General features: G+C 45.4%; 1 protein-coding gene across 5 annotated transcripts in view; it reads left to right on the forward strand.

The window, feature by feature from the left end:
- foxp4 (forkhead box P4) overlaps nucleotides 1–24,092 on the forward strand; it is a 91,057-nt gene that overhangs the window by 21,041 nt on the left and 45,924 nt on the right. For all 5 annotated transcript variants that reach the window (XM_070958521.1, XM_070958516.1, XM_070958518.1 and 2 more), the window contains exon 2: nucleotides 12,848–13,027. In XM_070958521.1, the coding sequence (XP_070814622.1) occupies nucleotides 12,857–13,027 (171 nt within the window). In that variant the 5' untranslated portion in view covers nucleotides 12,848–12,856. The remainder of the gene's footprint in view (nucleotides 1–12,847; nucleotides 13,028–24,092) is intronic.

A 24,092-nucleotide genomic window follows, 5' to 3' on the forward strand; every position in this document is an offset into this window, starting at 1 on the left:
GCAGTTTCATAAAAACATTGACCTTATGTTTGCAACCTTAATCTCTCTGTCAGTCTCCTCTGTCGCTGTAACACACACACACACACACGCTCATGTGCACACTGACGCATGTAAAGCAAGAGAAGCGTTTTCATGGTAAAGCCCCATTTAGATTTGCCCTTACAAGAGATTGGACTGAGTTCAACCACTTTGTGTAGGCGAAGTTTAGAAGGGTCTAATTGTAAGGTGAATGGTGTTAATGTTTGTTTATGAAATACCCTTTACTACGTGTACACCCACCCACCCACACACACACACACTTGTTTGAGTTCTAATTAGCAGATGTCCTTACCTTCCACAATAATAATATTACCCTTATTATCCTCGCTTTCACTTTCACACATGCTCCCATACACACACTTTTCAACAGGTGAATACATTAAATGTCAGCCTCATGCTATTTCAGATCTATCAGCATATACTGTATGTGTGTGTGTGTGTCAGGGTGTGTATGTGTGCATGAACATGTATTTGTTTATGCACCATGTCCATGCTGAAACCTCGCTCCTTGGGGAGTAATTAGAGGAGAGGTTTTCTGGCCCTTTTTTTCTCATTAATGTGAATATGGAGCAAAACGGTGGAACTTCAGCATACACACACACACACACGCACACACATACAGATGCTGTGTGTAAAGCAGAGGTCCAGATATTTGCGCGGCAGTGAGGCTGATGCCATGACTTCAGTCTGGAGGTACGTGGTGTGCTTCTTTTGCCACAAGTCTATTTCAACCCCTGCTTCTCTGTATACATACACACTGTGTGTTTGCGTGTGTTTGTGTGTGTTTCTCCCGTTCGACAGCATCTGGCTGTAGCCTCACTCAGTCCTTCAATTCAAACTGCAGGTTGTTTGTTTGGGTTCGCCCTTACAAACACACCATTAGGCCTGCCCTCTGCACTGAGGACTATTCCTGGCTCTGGCCTCAGTTTAGCTCAGGCCTGCTGCCTGGCTCACTGGAGGTCCCTGCAGGCAAACCTCAAGTCCTACCAGAACCCAGGAAGATCCGAACCACAGCGCACCGCCCAGGCCACCACAGTGAAACTCTAGCCTGCTTCAACCAGGCTCGCCCCACAGCGAGCCTGAAATGTCAGCTGGAGGTTTTTAGTGTGCGTATGTCTGCCCTATAAGCACATCTTTTCTGATTGTCAACCCGTCATGATGCAACAAGTCCACCTTTTCTGCAAACAAACAGGTATGGACAAGAAAATGGTTAGAGTCTTAGCAGCTCACACTCACAGCCAGCAAAAAAAAGGGAACAAGAGATGAAAAGAGAAGAGAAAAAAGAAAGAGAGTGAAAGCTGGTGGGGGAGAGAAAGAAAACAACAAAGGTGGTTAGGACAAAAGCAGTATTGTATCATTGAAATGACTTGTGAGTTGAAAGCCTTAAAAGTCCTCCCCAGAGCCAGGTCATAAAGCCCAGAGACGGGCTTGGCAGCTGAGGCCAGAGCCAGACAGGCCTGGCAGTCGAGCTCAGAGAGCTTCCAGTAACAGGAGATGTAAAAATCAATTTGCCGTGAAAAAGGTAAACAATCGGAAATGACAAATATGCAGGTTCTTTCCATCGCTCTTTTTTCATCTCTTGCTATTTTCACTGTTATTAAAGTAGACAAATGCAGGGGTGAGGAGAATGACTAGTCAGGAGTCATGTGGTGAGGGATCCCAGCAACCTTCGGGGGGGAGGGTGAGAGAGAGAGAGAGAGAGAGAGAGAGAGAGGGATTTTTTCTCCCTTTCTCTTTTTCACTACCTGAACCAGTCAAACTGGACTTACAGTTGAAACACACACACACACTCCATGTTAGAGTGGATGTTGTTGCACGCAAACGCACACATGAGGACACGTCAGCGCTCCTGATTAAAGAGAAGGAGGTCGATACAACTGTGTGGATGGAGGAACGATTGAGGGATAGGGGGATGACAGTCAGAGAGATTGAGGAGAGAAGGGGGGTTGAATCCTTGGGGGCCTGTTTGGTCGTAAGGGGCCCTCGGGGGCCCCAGCGGAGACCTCCATTAGGCGAACGATCCGAGCCTGGGGGAGCCGGTGCGGTGGTGGGTCTCTCAAGGCAGGGGCTGGTCTGTTTAGCAGCAGTTTGTCTGCATTGCTCATAGCATTGATCCAGTGTGGAGCCACAGCCATAGGAAAGCTCTTTGCTGCTGAATAGACAGAGCGGCAGCATATCGATGCGGCGTGAGTGGACCAATGGAGGGCCCTGCACCCTGTTGGTCATTTGGTTCAGACAGACAGATCTTGTTCAATACGCACACCCCACAGCTGCCTCATGGCATGTTAAGTCTCATTTGTGTGTGTGCGTCTGCAGAGCGCAGTGGCACATTCAAACGTACATGTGTGTGCGTGTGCAACGAGTTGTGTCTTACCAGAATCTAATCCTCTTTGCTTTCTCCACTTGTCCCTCTCAGATGAGCAGATCTGCTGTGACTGGCTGGGAAAAAAAATGAAAGGGGGGAAAAAAAGAACAAGCGAGAAAACAAACATGTTTCCCAGGCCCCAATTAGCCCACTTTTATTGCCCCTAGATATGCTCCCCAACTCCTCCTCACTCCCCCCCTTCACTCTCTGAAGTCTGCTTACACAAAATGCTTCACATCATTGAGAGTGCTTAAACATCAGCAACAAAAAAAGGTGGCCAGGGGGGACACAGAGACAGGAGAGGGAGGCAGGGATGAAGAGGGAGAAGTGCCACTTTTGTCCATCAATGTATTTTCTTAAAGTCTGTGCTTTTAGACGAACACACCCGGACAGGGATTCTGTTAAGTAAGCGTGCGTATGAAGCGGCAGGAGGTTTGCTACCATCTCCTCGCATCTGTGTGTGTCATGCCGCACTGTAGGATATGTGTGTTTTGTGGTTGTTGTGTTTGTACAACATCAGTCGTTGAACGCTCACAAACAAAACTGTTTGAACCGTCTGTGCAGAAGCCATCAATTCTTAATGAGATAATGACATGCTAACACACTCACAGCAGCAGCTCTGTTTACAGATGAAGACAAAACCACAAACAAGACACAGACATGCCGAGCTCTCTAGTTTTCCCGTCTTATGCGCTTTCTTCTCGCAATTTTTCCCCTCTCCTCTCGCTATTACTTTGTGCGCTGGCCAAAACTTAGCGAGAATAACAGGTGGGGAACATCTTGATGGTGTGTGTATGTGTGTGTATGTGTGTGATGTGTGTCTGTCTGATAGACACACACATACGCAGTAATGAGTCAGGCGCTATAATGTGGCTACAGACCAGATTCCCTAATAAGAGAAGAATGTTGTCCATGGCATCCAGAGTTTTCCACTGGAATCACACATTCATCCAGCCTGTTTCCTGCCCCCGGGTCTTCCTCTCAGCTTGAACAGAAGAGGAGAGGGAACCCTCTGTCTCCCTCTCCTTCTCCCTGCTCCTCACATTGTCCCCCGTCACCCTCCCTCTCCGCATGCCTTTTCTCATCACTTTTTCTTTCCCCTCCATCACTTAGGGTCAGCTAACGTGGGCTTATCGGGGCTCTGTCTTCTCTCTCTCTTTGTTGGATCGTGCTGGTCTGGTTCTGGAGTGACACAGGCACATGACTCACAAAGTGAGTCAAACCAATTCAGGCTTATTGCTGAGGAAATGGTGGTGGATTAGGAGGAGAGGTGTCTTTCTCGGACTGGTACAGGAAAACACACGCACGCACGCGCGCACACATATGCACACATAAAGCTGAGTAAGAAAAAACCTCATCTGTGGTTCAGTGAATCTCCAAATTAATGGAACTCTTAGTCTAGCTGTGGAGCAACTTTAAACAAACCAAGACAGAAGTTTAAAAATTCACATTCAAATACTTTAACCTTGAAATCTCCCCTTGCCAAGGCACCAGCTCCCTCTTTTTTTCATCTGTTAAATGTTTGAGTGTTTGATAGTTTGAGGTCTATAGCAGAACCCGCCCGGGAATTAATGTCATTCATATGCCCTGCGGAAATTACTTTTGAAATGCATATAATCTAAAACATGCAAATGAGGCTGACTTTGTGCACCCTGTTTAATATGAATTATCATTTTCTGAATACCTATTATTACTGCGTACATTTCTCCAATTATATTGTTCTTTTTTTGTCACTTTTGCATAAGGACGCACATGTGCACATCAGGAACACCAGAAACAGGCGCATGCACTTGCTCGGTCACATGCGTGTGCGTGCAAGCGCATACACACACATACACAGCAGAATGTCTTTGTGATGGGTGTATTTTAATGAGGAGTAATAAGGATGGTAATGACCCAGTCCACTTCTCTCTCTCACTCTCTGTCTTTGTTGCTCTCTCTCTCTCTCTCTCTCTCGCTCCTTCTATTTCTCTGCCTCTCTCACTCACTGCCTGGCACACAGCTGTTAGTTTACGTGAAGCCAATGGGAAGAGGAAGAGGCATCTCATTTAAAGGAAAAAAAAAGTAGCCTAAATGTTCCGCCTTTCGCACATTCTGCACAAATTTGCCAGTCAAAAAGTCCTTAAACAGCAAATGAAAATAACAAGGCAGGAAATACAAGTGTTGCTCATCCAATTTTCATTAGGTGACTGAAATATTGATGCGTTTTAAAAGTGAACAGTGCATGTTTAGTTTGTCTCTTCCGTTTCTCTTCTGATGATAGAGCACTGTTATTAATGTCCTTGTCCAAGAGGCAGACATTTTTTTTTTTGCTCTTTTCTCCTAAATTGAATTGAAGGCATCCCTTTTTCAAACGAAATACTCTATTAATTTATTTATACTGTGCCATAAATTATTCTATTAATATTAGCATGTTCCAAATTAGTATGACTTCTCTCAATGTTCCTTCTACTTCTATTAATTAGCATGCTTGTCACTATAACAAAGATTTTTCTTTCTCTGATAAATTATAAAGGAGACATTTTTTAATACAATGAGAACCGCCTTAGAAATTATTAATATTTTAGTTGTGGCCTGTAAGACAAAAGTAAGGAGAAAAGAGCAAGAAGAACAGAAAACTAACAATTACATGGAATACATTATAGACTGTCACTGGTGTGCAACAGTGTTGATTTTTATTTAGCTCTTTTGAAAGAAAAGTGTGCGTGTGTATGTGTGTGTGCCCGCGTGTGTGCACACGCACCGTCATGCTGAATGCTCAGGGATATCATCTTGTTTTAGCACTTTTGGATAGGATGTGAATTAATTACCTCTGTAACAGCTTGGACCAAGTTCAAAAGTACTAAAATTCAATTAATTTGAAAAGTGGACATGCTATCATTTTCTCCGCATGTCTCCTTTAAAGTCTGGCCTGTTTTTACTGTGGACTTATTCAATTATATTTGATTAAACTCGCTCTGATCCAATCTATTAATTAACTAGGAAATGCAAAGTGCCCGACTTGAAAGCTGATGTTTAAAATTATATCATGTCCACTTTGATATATATTTATTTATATTTTTTACACCACCAGTTTTTAAATCCATTGTAACCCTTTATTATTGTACGTCGCTGTTGCTCATTTTCAGGTAATATTAAATCTATTCTCTTTATCTTCCTTATAATGCAAATTCTGATTTTCAATGAAATTATATCTCACCTTAAGGCAAGTACAACAAATTTACCTCTTCAGAAAATATGCTTCCTCTGTCTATTTCTGCCACAGTTTTGTCTTTTTCATGGAATAAAATCCAAATTGTTCCTTGTAATTAAAGTTAGGAAGTTAGCAATTTATTTGGTTAAGGTGGAGAGTGTCAGTGTCAGGAATGGAGCAGTGTCTTGTTAGAATTGTAGGTTCTCTCAGTGTGAAGTGAAGGATTGTCTTCTTTTCATATAGTTAAAAGGCCTGAGCGTTCACATATTCTTGACAGTCACGTGGCCTTGCGCAGACATGCACACATTTCCAGTCCTGTCCCCCATGTCAACCTGTTTTTTGGTACATGGTGCACTGAGGGTCAAACAGATCAAATTCACCACATCTGTCGCACAAATACTAGAATTAAATCTCCATGTGCTTAAGCCTCAGTTTACTCATCTGTTTCACCTTCATGTCATTTGTCCATTTCCCCGCTGACACCTTTTCATCTGTCTCTCTTAAAATCTTTATTCTTCTCCCTTTCTCTCTCTCTCCCTCCCTGTCTCCCTCCTCCTCCCTTCCTCCCCCCTCACAGTGAAGGTCATTCTAATAAAGAGCTCTCGTAGGACAGAGCTGCTAATTGCTCCGCGGCGCTCTAGCTGGTTTCAGATCCAAATAAAGGCACGTCACCTTTTTTTTTTCCCAAGCTCCTCTCCTTCTTGCCCTCCATTCCTCCTCCTCCCCTCTTCACCTCTGTTCCACCATGTTAAATACAATCTGAGTATTAGCTGTGTGGACTGTCATAACCTGACCTCAGCCTCCGTTACCTCTCAGGACAGAGGGGAGATGAAGGGGAAAGCGGGGATTTTTCATCCTCATGATCACAGGATGATTTCCAACTGGCACACGGGCACACACACACACACGTACGCAAGCTTTACCTCTTTAGGAATGTACAACCCGTGATTTTAGGCTCAGATAAATGAGGTGTGCATGAAGTCCGCTCCTTCTACAAATATTTGTGTGTGCGGTGTGTGTGTGTGTATCTTTGTGTCTGTCTTCAGTATTTTCGAACAGACAGCAGTCTGCAAGCTGGTAAATCACTTACTGCACTCTAAAGGAAGGGTCGAGGTGAAGGCAGGAGTGTATGTTTGCCCCGGTCATACACACATACGGAGCGATCTCATCGGTGCGGAATGTGCTGTGTGTTTACCTATGGCTCCAGAACCCACCTGACCGAGGGAGGCTAATCTTTATGGGCTCTGTAAACAGGGACTTTGTCTTCAGAGAACTGCAGGCGGGCAAGCAGACACACAATTCACACATGGACGCGCACACAGACATACATGCCAGAGAGGAGAGGAAACAACGTATATGGCAGGTTTCATACTGTACAGGCGATACACAGAAAAGCACACGTGCAGAGGCTGCATGCACACGCAAATTCTCGCTTGGATACTCAGACGAAGTGAACGCCATATGGCAGACAGTCCTGCAGAAGTATAGAAGAATTCCCCATGTTTATATAGCAGGGGATTTTCTTATCATCTGCACTCTTAGCCCCTCTCTTCTTCTCTCTACTCCCCCAACAACAGCACTGGCTTCTTCATTAGCCAGCTGCACAGCATGCTGGAGGTCAGACGATAGGCCAGTGCTGCTAGCCTCTCTCTCTCTGGGTTGATGATGCGCTTTGAAGCCAGCCAGCCAGCCAGCCAGCCAGCCAGCCAGCCAGTAGTAGATATTGGCCCACATCTTACTGACTATCTGTCTGTGGGATAATGGAGTTCACCTGTTAGCACTGGAGTGGGGCCAGGGCAGCCGCAGACATTTAGCATTAGCCCTTTGCTGTTAGCCAACCTGTTAGCGCTGGCTGCCAGCCAGAGTAGCCTGGAGCGGTGCTGTTAGCTGCTAGCTTCAGCTCTGTGTGGAAGACTACCTGGCTGCTCTGGTCTGGTATCCTGCTGCAAATCTGGCTAGCATGTAGCAACGGCCAGCTGCTGAGGAAACAACCAAACTTGAAGTGATGGAAAAAGAATTTGTGCAGTATGTTTTTTATGTGCGTGCTCGCTCGTGTGAGAATATGTGTGTTATTTCTTCAGCTTTCCTCTGACCTCATTCTCTTTTTATTGAAGCTAATACACGTCAGCTCAGAAATGCCACGCAGATATCCCTCCTATCCCTCTTCCTCTCCCTTCTGTCATTCTTCTGGATACCGGAGAGCAAAGAAGATGTCTGAAACATATAGATGTACAGAGTGGGACTGTTGTTAACTACACTTGTGTATTTCAAGCTTAGATCACACGATTTTCATACATTTATGAAAGAACCATAATTTTAAATGGACTGAGATTCAATAAAATGCCTCACTTTTCTCAACCATTTACTGACAAAATGTGAGAAGTATTCAAATGGAGTCAGTAAAAAATGTGTACGTAGGCAATTGAAAAAAAAAACTGAAAGGGAAAAAAAAAGCAAGAAAAAGCTTCACCTTGTACAGCGGCTGAATTGCAGTGACGCAGTGGTGCAGATTTGCTTTAAAACACGCACAAACTGTCAGTTATTCATTTGCATTGAGGGTGATGTTGTTCTTTGAATCAACATGTCTTCTCATGCGCAAGAGAGCCTAGTTAGTTAAATATTTAAATATCTGTTTGCAGAGAGAGATAAAGAGAAAGGTGCTTAAGTAGCAGGATGTATAGAAGGTGCAGAGCTGTGGTGGAAACTCTGCCCTGAAACTATGATTATACACCTTGTCAACACCTTGTCTCTCCAATAGTCACTGCTGCAGTTTCACTACAGGAAGGTTAATAGTACAACCCGTGTTTACTTATCTCTTTTCTTTTGCGCATACACCTCCACTAAGTGCCTCGCCGTACCAGACTTTTTTTTTTTATTGCTTTTCACTTTGTTCAGTGTTTCTAGTTGCATCTCTCGCACGTAAACCTAAAGAGTGATTAATGGAGACGGAAGAGCCCAGACCTGATAGATGGGTTTGTTCTTGGGTTTGGGGTTAAAGAAGATTCCCTCGGGGCCAGTGTCACGGTTTACTTAGTGGAGGAGTCTTTGCCAGTTTGCAGGGCGAGAGTAAGAACATGGGTGTGTTAGTGTTTACTAAGTTATGATCTGACTATGTGTGTCAGTGCTCATGTTCCGTCACAGAAATAAAATAGCTCAGACCCTTTGTGACGCTTTTAAGAGACGGATCCTGGAGCTCCCCCACTCACTCAGTAAATGGGACATTTTGTGGTCACAATGACAGTTCGCGACTGTCAATTATAATTAAATGAAGCCCCTTCGGGTGTAACAGCTAAAGCAAATATTTTGTGAATCCACACAGCCACTCATTGTGAACAGAGGCTCCTCCAAATTCTGTTTCCTGATTACAAAACAGGTTAGAGCTCCAATTCCTCAGATTTGTGTCTCCGGGAAGAGTGTTTCTCTTGCACACAAATATTGATTGAACTATCAAAGATCATAGAAATAACCTATGTGGATTCTATTTCAGGGTGAAAACTTTAATGTTTTCCAGGGTTGAGCCTGCCACTAGTTACCAGGCATAACCAGGGGGAGAAAGACAGCATGCAGGGAGTAGGAGAAAGACGGATAATTCAAGAGTCAGATGAAAGTAGATAGATGATGGAGTGTAGATACTGGTACAGACAATTTTTTTCCCCTACCCCCCTCCCTCCTTCTCCCTCCTTCTCCCTCTTCTCCCTCCCACCCTTATTCCCTCAGTTCTTTGCCTAATAAGCAGCGTTCCTGCGAGCTGATGCAAGGCGGAGGAAACAGAACAGGCGTTCTGGGACTGCTGGAAATATTCCCACATGAGGCATAACATGATAAAGACTTATTATCTCACTAAGCTGCTGTAAACACAGATGCACACATAAATACACACTGTACACAACCCTCTCTCTCTCTCTCCCACACACACGCACATTCACAGAAAGTGAAACCGGTCCGGCTTTACGGATCTGACGAGCTGTGACCAGGAGGAATCTGACAGAGCCAATCCCCTCCAACAAAGCCTGAGAGTCAGCAGTTGTGAGCCAGCTCGCTGGGCATTTGGCTCGGCTTGTTTGAACTCCGCACACCCAGAGCAGTGGGAAGGAACAGAGCGAGCGTTCTGATGATTATTAGTGCAAAATTTTTTGGGAACATCTGAACAAGCTGACGTGTCGAAACAGGACTCATCCCAGCTCCTCTCCGCTCGTCAATCACACAAGACGCACACACACACACACACATATGCACCCAGTGTTTGCTGTGAGCTAATCCATTACAGTACAAAGGTAGTTGTCAGCCTCTTAGACAAACACACACACGTATACATCAGAGTCATCAGAAACATGTTGAGTCCCATTTCCCCTCTTCTCTTCTCCATCCCAATTAAAAGGCAGAGGAGGCCTTTTATTTCCCTCTCCTCCAAACGCATTCTTTATCTCTCTGATCTGCGCTCCTCCTTCCCTCCCTCGCTCGGTCCCCTCGGGGTAGTGGGAATGTCTCTCCCAACGCGCTCTCAGGTCAGGGGTTCAGGTGGAGGGGGTCTGAGCATGTAGAGAAAGCGAGAAAGAGACACACAGATAGAGTGAGTAGCGGGTTGAGGCAGGCCTCTGCACGGGCAGCTCCTCTTCGCTGCCAGAAACACTTAAACTTAAAGCAGTGTACGTGTGTGTGTGTGTGTGTGTGTGTGTGTGTGTGTGTGTGTATCATAGCCCTAATCAGAGACTTCAGGGTAGATTTATGCCCCTGCCTTTTTCCCGACCTCCATTACACCAGCTTATATACACCCATTACAGGATATGACAGAGTACACACCCTTTAGACGAGCATACCACACCGCCTGTGTGTCTGTGTGTGTGAAAGAGAGGGCATTCGCTCCCATCTTTACACACTCCCCACTTTCCCATTAGGTCCTTGTCCACCTGCAAGCTCTATCTCTCTGTCTGTCTTTATCTCTCTTCCCCTTATTGCTAATAAGGTCAATGAGGAAGAGTAAGAAGCAGATGGGTGTACAGTACATTACAGCCCAGCGCAGTATAGTGTGGGCTAGATAGCAGGCCGGTGATTCATGCTTAGTGAGACGTGTGATGATGTGAGGAGTTTCTACTGCACTGCAAAGTCATTGGAGTGTGCGGCGGGATCTGTTGATCACTCTGCACGATGCTCTGCTTCATAATATTACCTCAGGGAGCAGTTTGACCTAGCAGGGGGTCTGGACAGAGGCGGGAGGAGATGGAAGGAAGGCTGAAGAGAGGAGAAAGTGCTGGGAAGAGGAATGAGGTTGGAGATTAAGCGACTAGCTTTAAATGTCACAATAACGCTCGACTTCTCAGTCTTAACTTCACAGGCGGATGGGTGCCAGGAGGGAGACAGAAGAGGGTCAATGGGGAGGAAAAATACTGCAGTGTGATTTGTGGTTTTCAGACAGGCGGCTTGTTAGGTGAGAAGTCTGGTGAAGTCTGTCCATAAGCACCCTGTGCTTTTAAACATTTACCTCACCCAAATAATAAAAAAAAACTACAAGTGACAAAACAAGTTGTACTCAGCTGTCAAGGTCAAGAATATTTCAGTCTCAGAAAAATATATGTTTTCTCTTTTAACCCTCAGTGGCATCAAGCTATACAAATTTTTTGTTTTATGTGCCCAGGCCTTGAGAAATCCACCTCTTAAGCATCCCAATCCAATGGTGAATGGAATTTTGTGTGTGCAGCTCAAAGCTTTGAAAAATGACATTTGAAACACTCAACACTATTGTCTTTCCATAATAAAAATGTCCATATTTCTTAGCAAACGCCTCGCCGATTCCAGACAAAGTATGAAAAGACCATTTGCTGTGGATTTTTTAAATGTCGTTTCCTTTCTGTGCATTTAGTTGCACGAACAAAATTCTGTTCACTTTGTATTCAGGCAACAGCAGACAAGTCAGACAAGAAAACGTTGAAAATTATGGCCAAACTATCTGCGTGGCTAGATACCATTCGTTATGTTTTTGAGGGATTTGGGTGGAATGACCCTTTAGGTGGCGCGCACACACACACACACACATACGCAGACGCACACACAGACGTGCTCAGGTCCCCGTACCTCAGCAAGCATCTGGCAGCATTCCATTAACAGAGCCACCAGCGCTCTCTCACACCCTCACCTGCTGTCAGAGTCTCAGAAAAACACACACACACACACTCACACACAGAGGTTCACCTGCTCTTGCCTCAGAGGAAAAGAAAAGTTAGATTCTCTCATCAAATGCCTTTTATTGTTTCCCCAGAAGGCATGGGTTGTACGCCTCTGAAAAATGCCTGCATACACACACACACACGCAGCCGCACAGAGACAGCGGGTACAATGCCTCGATGGCGTTTTGTGTACCCACCCTGGGTTGCTGAAATAAAAGCATTAGAACTTTCCCCTTAAAAACTATATGCGCTCCCGTGTGTTAATTTCTAAAACTGGATGAGGCAGAAAGACGAGATTGAGCTTGTCATTAGGAGTTCACAGCCTGCGTGCTTGTATGAAGGTTTGTTTTGTTTTGTGCTCGCTGCCTTGTGTGTGTTCTGCACACGTACGTGTGTGTATCTGTGTCTCCTCTCTCCCACGCTCAGGCTCCTAACGATGGCAAATGCGCCTGTGTGTTTGCGAGGCGTTGTTTCTCAAAAACAACAACACATCCAGGAACGGCTCGTTTTGTCAGGTTTTGTGGAAGGAACACGCTCTAATTAGAGAGGCCCTATGAAGGTGCATCAAACACATCGTTGTCAAAGACCAACCTGCTCATGGCTCTCACACAGCGCACACATGCCACCTCTGATTATTGGAGAAATGTCTGTGTTATTTAACTATATAGCAGAGTATTAACAGCCTTGTCAGTTTAGATTTGCTGCACGTCTGATCCTAATCCATGCGTACGCTCCTAGACACACATTTACATGACAGACAAAAAAGTGTCTGCTTCAGGTGTTGCTTTGTGGCTACTTGGGCATGTTTGTGTGCATGTGCTTCGTGACCAAAAGCCTTTTTCTCAAAGTACACATGCACACACACACACACACACACACACACACACACACACACACACACACACACACACACACACACACTTGCATGCCCATAAACACACGCAGTTCCCTTCTCTATCTCTGCGTGTGTTTACTTTAGTTATGTGCCTTGTTTGTTCACTCACATGGGAGCAGGCTTTCTGCTCAAACTGCCCTGGTCACTTTTGTTCAATCTCTGTGTTGTCTTGCCCCCCCCCCCTTCCCTCTCAGGTGCCAGTGATGATGGTGGAATCAGCCTCTGAGACCATTCGAACGACACCGTCCAACCAGAACGGAGTCAGCAGCCTCAGCAGCCAATCAGATGGAGGGGGAGGTAGAGAGGGCGGGTCAAACGGAGACACCAACGGAGAGATCAGCCCGGTCGACTTACTGCACCTGCAACAGCAGCAGGTGTGTGTATGTATGCATGTGTGCGCGTGCGTCTGGACCTGTATGTGATTGACACTGTGTTTACAGATCTACTTATACGTGCTTGTGAGACTTGTTTTGCAACACCTCCTACTTGTGCAACCTGTGTGTGTATGTACAGTACATTGTCTAGAACAGCATGTACACACCAGGGCGTTACATAATGTACAGATGTGACAACACGCAGTCGACCACACTCTGGTAATTGTCAGCCGTGCTTGTGCGAATGGTGAAAAGCTCTGACAGGTTGGCTCGTCAGTGCTTTAATTATCAACCGTTCATAATGTGCCAACTAATTCCACTGGGACAAAGTTCACCATAATAATTCATACACACAAGGTTCCCACTGATATATTATTACACATTACTGGCTGGGAAAAAATTAGAAGGCATACCTGCCGTTTAAGCTCTGCCTTGGTGAGAGAGAGGCCATTTTGTCCTGCCCGTTGTCGGGGTCAGACATATACTCACACACTCGCACAATGGCATGCAAACACACATGAGATATAGGACGCTCAAAGAGTGTGTGCGTGGGAGAGTCTGTTTTATATTTTCGGTGATCCATGAAGTGGTGTTTGTGTGTGTTTGACACGTCAGCGCGCAGTGTCTGTAGTTATGCTATTTATCTTGCCTCCTGTGCGTCAGTCCCCCCTTCATACACACCCTCGTGCCTTCACACACACAGAAGGACTGACACACACACACACACACACACACACACACACACACACACACACACACACACACACACACACTGGCCACTGTGTCAAATGGAATTTCCAAACTTCCCGGAACTTCTTGGATGAAATTCTGCATTTTTATTTCTCATTCTCCCCAAAAATCCACATAGTTCTTTTCTGATTACTCTCTGAAGGACCCAGACCTCCACACACACGCACACACACACACACACACACACACACACACACACGCACACACGCACACACGCACACACATTTTAAAGCATTTTGAAATGTTTTTTCACCCAGAGGGCTCTACATTAGTCATTCATCCATAACTGCACAAGAATGTCTGCTGGGTGTTGTCATCTAATGATGGAAACTGACTGATTCATGTTTGTCAGCCATTGGTGTGGCATTTGTTGCAATTGATGAAGAGATTAGGAGAAAAGAAATTGTCCTATTTATGTACTGGCTGTACAAGCATGTAGTCAATATTTACAACTCCATAAAACTCTCATTCTGTGTGTGTGTTGTGTCTGCTCCATCACAGAGGGTCAGTGTGGGTTCTGGGCTTTCTGACACCAGCTGAGTTACAAGTCGGGGAAACCCAGGGGGGAAAAAATCAGGGTTTCCTCCTTGCTGCTAAAATCATTCCCCCTAATTCTAAAGATGGAGCCTTAGGTGAATGAAGAACACTCAAGGCCCTTCACTCCTGTCGTGCTCTCCCTCCTCCTTCCTCTGACTGCATCCTCACCCTGCTTCCTCAGCAACCTTCATCCGAGGACACACACACACACACACACACACACACACACACACACACACACACACACACACACACACACAGCCATGCACAAATGCACATACATAAACACCAAACCTGTAGCTCATACAAAGCAGGTCTTTATTCTCTCGGACGTGTCTCTGCTCTCTATGTTTTTGCACCTGTGTGTGTGTATATGTGTGTGTGCACGCTGGTATTTCCTCTCTTGAGCAGGTTACCAACCACAAACATACCTCCCTCTTTCTTTCCATCTTTTTCTCTTCCTCTCTCCCCTGTACTTCTTTTTCCCTCTATCCGCTGTGGGCCATGAAAGACAAGCACAACCTTTCCTCCAGATCCCAACCCTCACCTCACAAAAACTGTTACATCCACATACCGTACAACAGGCAGCGGTAAAGTCATTTATTGTACACAGTGTCTATTTAGAGCCTTCTGTTCAAATTTGCACATATTGAAATGATTTGAGTTGTCATGAGGCAGAGGTGTGTCTTTCCTGTACTATAGATATTTTTCTGTAACTGAGCTACTGTTATACTTTCTGCCACTGCAGCCTCTTGCTAGTTTAAGGCTGTTTTACTGCCCAGTTGTGTGGAAAGTAAGCATATGATAAAGTGGTCAATGTTCAGAACACTCCATATTTTCTTCTTTCTTTTCATCTTTATTTTGTCTTCTTTTTTTACTCCCTCTCTATATATATGTGTGAGTGTGTGTGCGTGTGTGCGCGCGCCCCTGTCATCTCTGCTCAGTATTACCAGTCCTTTGGTTGCCGTCACACATCTCTCGATCCCTCCACCTCTGTCTCACCCCCCTCCTCACCTCGTGGATAAGATGGGAGTTCTGTGCCAGTGAGCACTCCAGAGTGGCTGCACTGATATCACGACCAGCTGATTCTTCTTTATTCATCTCTTTCATTTCTCACCTTTTCTTCTCCGTTCATTCATTCTCTATTTAAATAAAAGAACGTGAAACCGAAGAACATAAAATCTACTTTTATTTATGGGAAATTCAAGGCCTCAAAAAAGTATTGAAATATGCTCAGTTAGGAGGTTGTGTTGTGTGTCCAGTTTCAAACTAACACAGAACAGGGTTCGTAACAGACTATGCAACTTATTTTCTCTCATCCTGACCATTTCAATCAGAGAGCAGACCAGTTTTGGCTATTTTAAAATTAGTCCCATCTCACATGTCAGTCAAACATCTCCTTTTCTGAAATCTGCAAATACTTCTCTCTGTCCACAAGATCTTTAACTTTTTTGGTCCCTTGTTCCATCACACTCCTTGATTTAATCCAGTTTTGGTGTAGTGGTGGTGTAGTATAGGACAGCACCTATACTGACACCGGTTACCTGACAACATTGTATAAGAACCTGCTCCCATGCCTCAACCTGAAAGTCTTGTATATACCTCCTCCTCCTCTTCCTTGTTTCTCTCTCCTCCACGCTTGAGTCTCTCACCTGAAGGTGCAGTGCAGACTAGTGTTGGTGCTTAAACACCAGTGCCAGTGCGCACTGGAGCAGAAAAGACACACACACAGAACTCCTGACAGCGTGGTGTTGTCAGAACACAAAGCCGTCTTTTCCAAGGGCCCCTTGGGAACCTGAGTGAAATCACAGCCATCTCCAGCCGTCAAACCCCTCCACTGGCCTCTCTCTGTCTTCTGTCTGTCTTTCGGTGTGTCCATCTTTCTCTGACTCTGTCCTCTGCTCTTGAAATGTTTTGGTTTTTCTCACAGACAGACAGACAGACAGATAAAAGAGGGTCACAGGTAGATGCTGTAGATGGTCTGGATGATGGGACATATAGCCAGAGAGAAGTGAGGTAAAAGGAGGGGCAAAGAGGCAGCACTTTGGGGTTGGGGTAGGGGGGGCATTGGTGGGGTGGAGAGGAGGAATACAGGGATGAGGGAGGGGTGTAATGCTGAGACGTGTCAGAAAAGGGCGCCTGGGCCTCCCTGTGGAATGTGGCCTGTCTGCCTCCCCAGAAAGAACAGAGCAGGAGAGAGGGAAGAGAGAGGGAAGAAAGGGAAGAGGGGGCGAAGACCAGTTCTGCCCCATCATCGAGCAGGGAGGAAGGGAAAACAAAGAGCAGAGTTACAGGGCGAGAGGAAGGAGAGGTGGAAAAGTGAGAGTGCAGTGGAGAGTGTGTGGCACTCGGTTGAGGTGCCGGCCACGGGTGTAGACATGAAATGATGCATAGCAGAGGAGAAATGTAAGCAGGATAAATCCTAACAAACCTCAAAGTTTGTGTGTGTGCGTGTGTGTGTGGCTGGGTGGAGGGTGCTCTGACGAGAACCAGGTGTCTTCAGTTCTTTCCTTTTCTTTACGTCTCTCACCCCCCCCCCCCACACACACACACACACACTTTCTTTTTTTTTTTTTTTTGCAGATGTTAGTCCGCACTTTGAGCACCGTCACTTCCCCTCTCTCCCCTCTATTCTCACCCGTTTCTCTCTCCTCCTTTTCCCTTTTGACTCGTCATCAATTAATCGCTTCTGGTGTTCCAGCAGCTACAGTAGTCGTGGCTGGTGATGACGGCAAGAGAAAAGGAGAAAGTAGGAGGGAGAGAAAAGAGGGAGAGATGGTGACAAAAAGGTGCCGTTTCCTCTTAGGAGTGCCACTCATCGGCCAGCTTCGGCAGCCAGGGAGAGCTTTTTTTCCTCTTCCTCTCTGTCTTTTTCTCTCTCTCTTGCCCTTAACTTGCTCTTATGTACGTGCAAATAGAAAGTGAGAGGCAGATTGTAGCGGTCTCCCTTCCCCAAGGGTTTAAAAGACACGTTGGTTGAGAAAAAGGCAGTTTCAGAAATTGGTTTGGAGCTTCGATCCCCGCTCCCATTTGTCATAATCTATTTTTTCCTCAATGCTTTCCTCTTTTTTCCTCTCTTGTATACACACACAGGCAGTTACGCACGTGCACAGAGCTGATGTGAGTTAATGAAGGGTGTAATTAAGGAGCCACAGTGATGACTGGAGATCAGGGGGAACCGATACAGATCTCAGATATACACAAACACTGATGAAAGATAGCCGTTCAGTGTGTGCGCATGTGCTGGAGTGTGCGTTTGGGCTTGATGCCGGGGGTGCTTTTGCGGACAGATGTATGAGACTGGTGTTGTGTGTTAACGGACGTTGAGAGACGCTGGATGATTCAGATAACGTATGGCTTCCTGTTAGATTGGCTAGACTCTGTAATCACAGCCTGGATGGATGGAGGTTGGGGAGGTTTGGAGACACATGCGGCTCTCCAGCTTTGGCTGCTTGGCTTTCACTAAATTATGGGAGGTGAATGTTGGTCACTGGGACAGTTATGTCCTGTTTGACCTCCAGCTCTCCACTAGGGTTCACTTTCAGGTCAGGAGTGCAGAGGAGGCAGAGGTGACAGGGTGGATAGAGAAGAGGATGAGGAGGTGAAGAAGAAATGCGTTTTCTCATTTGTTAGCACAGTGGGATTTAATTTCATCACATTATGCTCGCGCTTTGTGCATCTGCCTGACAGAGTGCATCCCATGTGTGTCTGCATGTGTCACTTTCCTGTCTGTATGTCCCGTCTGTGTCCAACCTGTGTGTGTGTGTGTGTGTGTGTGCCCGTCCGTCGTGTGTGCGGGCCAGTAAATCAGTCCCAGGCCTCTCTCTGAGTGCTGTCACCTCCTAAAAGCTTTCCCTCGGTCTGGGCCAGGCCTTCCTCTTTATGTTTGAGGTCAGTACAGTTCACAGGTCACCAGAGGTCATGCTGAGACAGAGGAGGGGCAAGTTGGGTTGCCTAGCATTGCAGAACACCCACTGCTCTAACAGCGGTGATACAAAGAGACCTATAGAACGCCGACTTCCTCCAGGAGTCCTAGAAGCACCAGCAGCTCCCTTTATCTGTCGTCTCTGACTTTTTTCTACCGCTGTCGAACTCTATGTATGAATCTGCTTCTATTGATCGATAAAGACGACTACATGGTGCTACGTGCTGAATATTTACATTAATTCATCCATTCATTCTTTTTACTGCTGTGCTGTTTATACATGCACACCTTTTGTCACAGACACTTTTGCATTACTGCATGTAAACATATGCACACACCTGCACACAATGCCACAAACACACCTGCAGATCCCATGGTGGGTAATGCATTTCACGTGACTCCCCTTCCTCATATTTCTCATTCAGTGATTTTTTCACACATCGTGACCTAACTCTGAGATGTATTTATGAGCGGCCATAAAATTTCTTTACTGCTTTTTCCAGCCAGGCCATTGACTGTTGGAGAAGAGTTTGAGAGCAGATTTTTGTTTAGTCGTTTCACTTCCCTTCCTTTTGTATTTCTCTGCTCTGTGACCTCCATGTACACTTTCACTCTCAAATCACAGAGCATTGTTCTTGAGGGCCGGCCGTGGTTTGACAAGTTTCTGAAATCCCAGCTAATAATTTTCATGCTGGCGTGACTGAAATTGTCTGCTTAATGATAAAGTTTATAGTCAAAGGCGAACCAAGGAAGCATGCTACAAGGCTACCAGTGTTGTGGATAAAGAGTAGACGGACAGTAGACATGGTCCACCAGGCCAGCTCAGCTCAGCCAGCATGGATGCAGTCACGGTTGGTTGACCCAACCAGCCAAGAGGCTCAGAGACAAGAATAGACAAGATACCAACAGAAGAAGGATGTGTGTGTGTGTGTGTGTGTGTGTGTGTGTGTGTGTGTGTGTGTGTGTGTGTGTGTGTGTGTGTGTGTGTGTGTGTGTGTGTGTGTGTGTGTGTTTTGGTCTGTCTCTGTTGTGGAGACTGAGTTATACACACATCCCTGGGCACCTGAAGGGGTTAGGTTGGGTTTGGTTGCCATGGGAGTGTTTGGAAGCACTTACACTGGGCAGGCCGAGCAGCTCTGTGAGGTAAATAACACACACATGGACACACACACACACACACACACACACACACACACACACACACACACACACACACACACACACACACACACATGCACATGCTCTTCATGGAGAAGTTTCTGTTTTCTTAGGGAGGAAAAAATTGATTGTTGACTCTCGCTCTTCAGAAGGTACCGCCATGATGAGTGAAGCCTTTTTAAGAGGTCGCAGGTCAGAGAACGTAGCCGCATGACCTCATTGCTACCGCTCGTCAGTGGCACTGGGTGTGAATGAATGTGTGCATGTGTGTGTCTGTTCACGTTGGTCACCATCCACTGCTTTCTGTATCGAAGAACAGCAGCTGTAGTTGGTTTTAATTGATGTGTGCTCAGATGCAGTGTCTCAGCGTTCATTAGGGGCGAGGCACTCAAAAAAAATGAGAGCATTAGTTGACAACCTCCACCCACACAGGTCAGAAAACCCTCATACCTCGGTCCTAGTCCCTTCTCTTTTCTTTTTGAGTCCTTAGTCCCTCATTCCGCGACTCTGGACTCAAAGAAAGAGACGGACACAGGGAAGGGGAACGAGACAAAGTGAAGAGTAAAGACAAAATGTGCAACGCTTACAAGGCTGCTAGGCAAGTAGTTACCCTGGAAACAGTGGAGAGCCCGGGGTGCACACGGTGAACACACACATATACACACCACGCACACAATGGCTGCAGAGGCCTAAAGTGTTGCTAATTAGCTAGTCTGTGCTGCTTCTTTGTGTGAGCCATTTTAAAGGAGAGATTAGAGTCAACAGGGAGGAGGAGAGGAATGTAGCTCTTCTCTCTCTTTGCTTTCTTCTTGAGCTCTGGGACAGTGTGTGACGACCCTTTTTTTTCTCTTTTTTTTTTTCACCTGACAGCCAGAATGCGTTTGTTGTCTTGTCAGTAAAGTTTTCCATCACTGAAAACATTTGAGTACAGTGAAACTTCATTAGGGACGAGGTACGGTAGCACTTCAGTGAAACCTAAATTGCAGCTTCACTGAAATATTCTCAAATAATGATGTGGGTATTTGTGAAAGCTTGTTCTCTGTTGTCAGCCAACTTTGTAAAGTTAAGATGTCATAAACACTGCACTAAATGTTTGCTCATTCGAGGACAGATTTCCCAAAGAAAACATCTGTTTTATATGATAACATTTTACTCACCATTTTCACTGCTTTATGATTAATATCAGACATGTTACTTCCAATTTAAAGTGAGAAAAAGGAGAAAACGTGTAATTCCAAATAAGGGGTTTAGTTGATATGGATGAAATGGTGGTGGTCATTGCTCTTGTTGTTTGTCCAAACGGGCTTAGTGGTAACAGTTGTCTAGCAGCGTCAGCACTCCCCCAAGTCTCTGAAAAATGTCATCGTAGGGATAAAAAAAATACTCAAATCAGTAAAAATAATATGCCACAAAAGTTTTCAAAGAATAGAAAATTGTTCTTGGCTTTCAGTCACTTTAAATAAAAAAAACGTGCCCGTTCACATCTGGTTGGATTGATCCTCATGGTAAATCAAATCGTCCGGCTCGTGCACACACTTGCCCGTTTCCCCTGTTTGGAACACCCCACCCCTGCTTCTCATTTGGGAAAGTTAAAGATTTTGTACTTGTTTAGAAGTTCAAGCATACAGCAGCCAGCCTTTGTTGTGCCTGCCCACTTCCGCCGTTTGTATACGTGTGTATGTATGTGTGCATGTGTGTGTGTGTGTGTGTGTGTGTGTGTGTGTGTGTGTGCGTGCGTGCGTGCGTGTGTGTGGTAAGAGTGGGTGTGAGGGTGTGTCCACCTCCACAGCCACAACCAGGTGTAAAAACCCTCTGAACCGAAGACATGAAAGAGTTTTATTTGCATCGAAGTGGGCAGGCAGGCTAATACTTTTACAGGCCACTGACTAGGAACGTGTTTTTCTGTTTAACCAATCGGCGTCTGAGTGTGTAGATTTGTCTTCATGTGCGTATGCGTCTGTGTATGCATGTGCACATGGCAGACAGTCTCTGTTTGTGTATGTATGTGTTTTCCCTCTGTCTCCTGAGCGCAGTCTTGGCAGTATCTTGCATGTGTTATTAGTTTGATTTTTTTTTTTTTTCTGGATATTAATAATAACAGTTAAACGGTTTCCATATGTGAGGCCTGGTTGCCAGGCTAGTGCTATCCTCATCATGGGCTGGCCTCGCACAGTCTCCCCTCTTAGGAGTTGCTCTTGTTGGGCAGGAGAAGCAGCTTAAACTCTGGAGATCACCCAGCTAACACCTAACACCTAAGTGGCCTTGTCTTCCCAGGAGCATGACCAAATTACTTAACTGCCCTACCTTATTCAAGATGAGGGCTAAATATTACAAGGTACACTGTGTGTTTGTGTGTGTGTGTGTGTGTGTGTGTGTGTGTGTGTGTGTGTGTGTGTGTGTGTGTGTGTGTGTGTGCGCGTGTTTTCCGCTGTGGGCTGGGTCTGTCTGGAGTGAGACCTTCCTCTCTTGCCAAACGAGCTGTGTTGAAAACCGCAGGGAAACTGCATATGTGTATATAATGTATGACGTGTATTTGTGTGTGTGTGGAAGGAAACTGCTGTAGAGCTATTTGCCATCAATTAGCGGGCTGGACTGAGATGAGGCCAACAATACAGAGGGAGCTGCTTTTATATTCTCAGGAAGGGAGTTCCTCTCTCTTTCTGTCCGTGCTCACCTCATCATTATCTTTAATTGTCTATCTCTTGATGCCCTTTTCCCTTCGCTTAACAGAGAAAAGCTGACAAAATCTCCTTAGGAGGCGGTGTTTTTGTTTTTTTTCCCTCCTCTGTGTGTGTGTGTGTGTGTGTGTGTGTGTGTGTGTTCAGAATGTGTGTATACGATGATGAATTGTGTCATGATATAAAGCAGCCCTGGGTATTCACTCAGCTCCTTTTTATGACTGTGCGTATACCCCTGTGAATCAATAGAAACATTAGATGAGTTTAGGGACATAGTTGAAGGGGAGAGGTTTTCTCCTTTCACAAAACAGTTTTGAACTGAAGAGAACCATCTGGAAAACGGCAGGGTCCCCGGAGTTTAGAACAGGTCCCTTTTGTGAAAAATAGGATGTGAAAAAAAACCTAAAATCAGCCAGGGTTTTCAAACATTACGGCATATTTTGAAGTTCTTTTGGAGTTTCTGAGTTTTTATTGCGTTGGCTCTTGAACGCGGTCTTTCCTCTCTTTAATGGTCAGTCTGGGCCCAGAGAAGCTTGCTTCAGCCGTTTTAAAACCTCAGCTCTCGAACGGTGCCTTTATATTGCGGAAACATTACATTAAATAGCTGAACGGCATCGCGGCTGGCTGGTGTTTCTGAAGGTGTCCCAGATAGTTCCAGCTCGGCGGCGGCCTAAACAGATTGATGTATTCAGTGCCGTTTAAGCTCAGTTATATTGGTGGACAAATGGTTTGAAGTCCACGTTGCTATGAGCGAAAACAAATGGCCAGGAAAGCTGGTGAAGGGAGGCCGGAAAGACCTGATTAATACCAGAAAAGGAGAAGGAGTACGTGAGGAAGAGTCAGAGGAAAGGGGCGAAGTCTTGGCAGGGCATAGTTTATTTGTAACCCACTGTGAAATTGAGCGGCTTTAGCAGGCTTTGGCTCAGGCAGCCCCTCACCCCTATATGTTTACCCCCTGGAAACCTCTGATCTGCTTTAAATATATAAGCCACTCCCTGTTCCCTTACTGGTCCGATCTGTGGTAAAATTGCGTCTAACTTTTAAGATCACAATGTGTTGTGAAATCAATGGATTTTTGCCAAATTACTCAATACATTGTTGAAGGTAAGCATCCCTTACTTACTTTTGTGCCCGAACATAATCCTGCAAATTTACCGTTAAACTTAATGTCTGGTGGAACACATGAGCATCAGTGAAATCAGCTGCTGTAATGTTTGGTCGGGGAAAAAACTTCCAGAGTTTGCCTTGATGGTGCATTGTTAACAACCACAACAAGCTACTGAGAGTCAGCATGTTACAGTAACATGTATAACTGTGTAAGAAAGATGCAGCAAATCTATGATAACCATATCCTGAATATTGATGTGCTAGTCCTAAATGTGGCTTTAACTACCTATCCCAGTCTCACAGCTGTTGTCATGGTAGTGGGTTTATGTCTGACAGTCAAGGGATGGCGAGGGTCCCCTCATAAGGCCAACAGCTGCATTCACAAGGCTTGGTTTCCATTGGCCTGGACAGTCTATTTTAGGCTTCCGTCTAACCCGTATCTGCTCTCAGATTTTACTGTGGCGAATAACAGTATGGGTAACAGATTTCTGGAGGAGAGGGGGGAGGGAGAGGGGGCAGGGCACTGGGAGAAATGCCAGCCAAAGTTTTTTTGAGTTATACATTATATGGAGAGGCAGAGTGAAGGCAAGTGACAGATAGGGTGATATAGATGGAGAGAAAGAAAGTGTGAGTGATCTGGGAAAGCAATCAGGTTTTTGTGGTGAGTGACAGTGATGCATTTGACTCTGGAGATTCCACCGCAGCTGTAACGAAGCCTTCACTCACATATGCCCCAAAGTCACACAGCAATCCCACTGACTGTCACCTCTCCACTCATCTGACTTTGTGTACAGTGCGTGTATGTGTCAATAGCTTCTGAACACACAGGTGGCACTGTAATATCATCATCCTTTTAACAAATTTACATGCTTTGTAGATTGCATTACATCTGTTCAGTCTTGTTTCATCT

This window comes from Chaetodon trifascialis, chromosome 3 (genome assembly GCF_039877785.1).
Source record: "Chaetodon trifascialis isolate fChaTrf1 chromosome 3, fChaTrf1.hap1, whole genome shotgun sequence".
NCBI lineage: Eukaryota > Metazoa > Chordata > Actinopteri > Chaetodontiformes > Chaetodontidae > Chaetodon > Chaetodon trifascialis.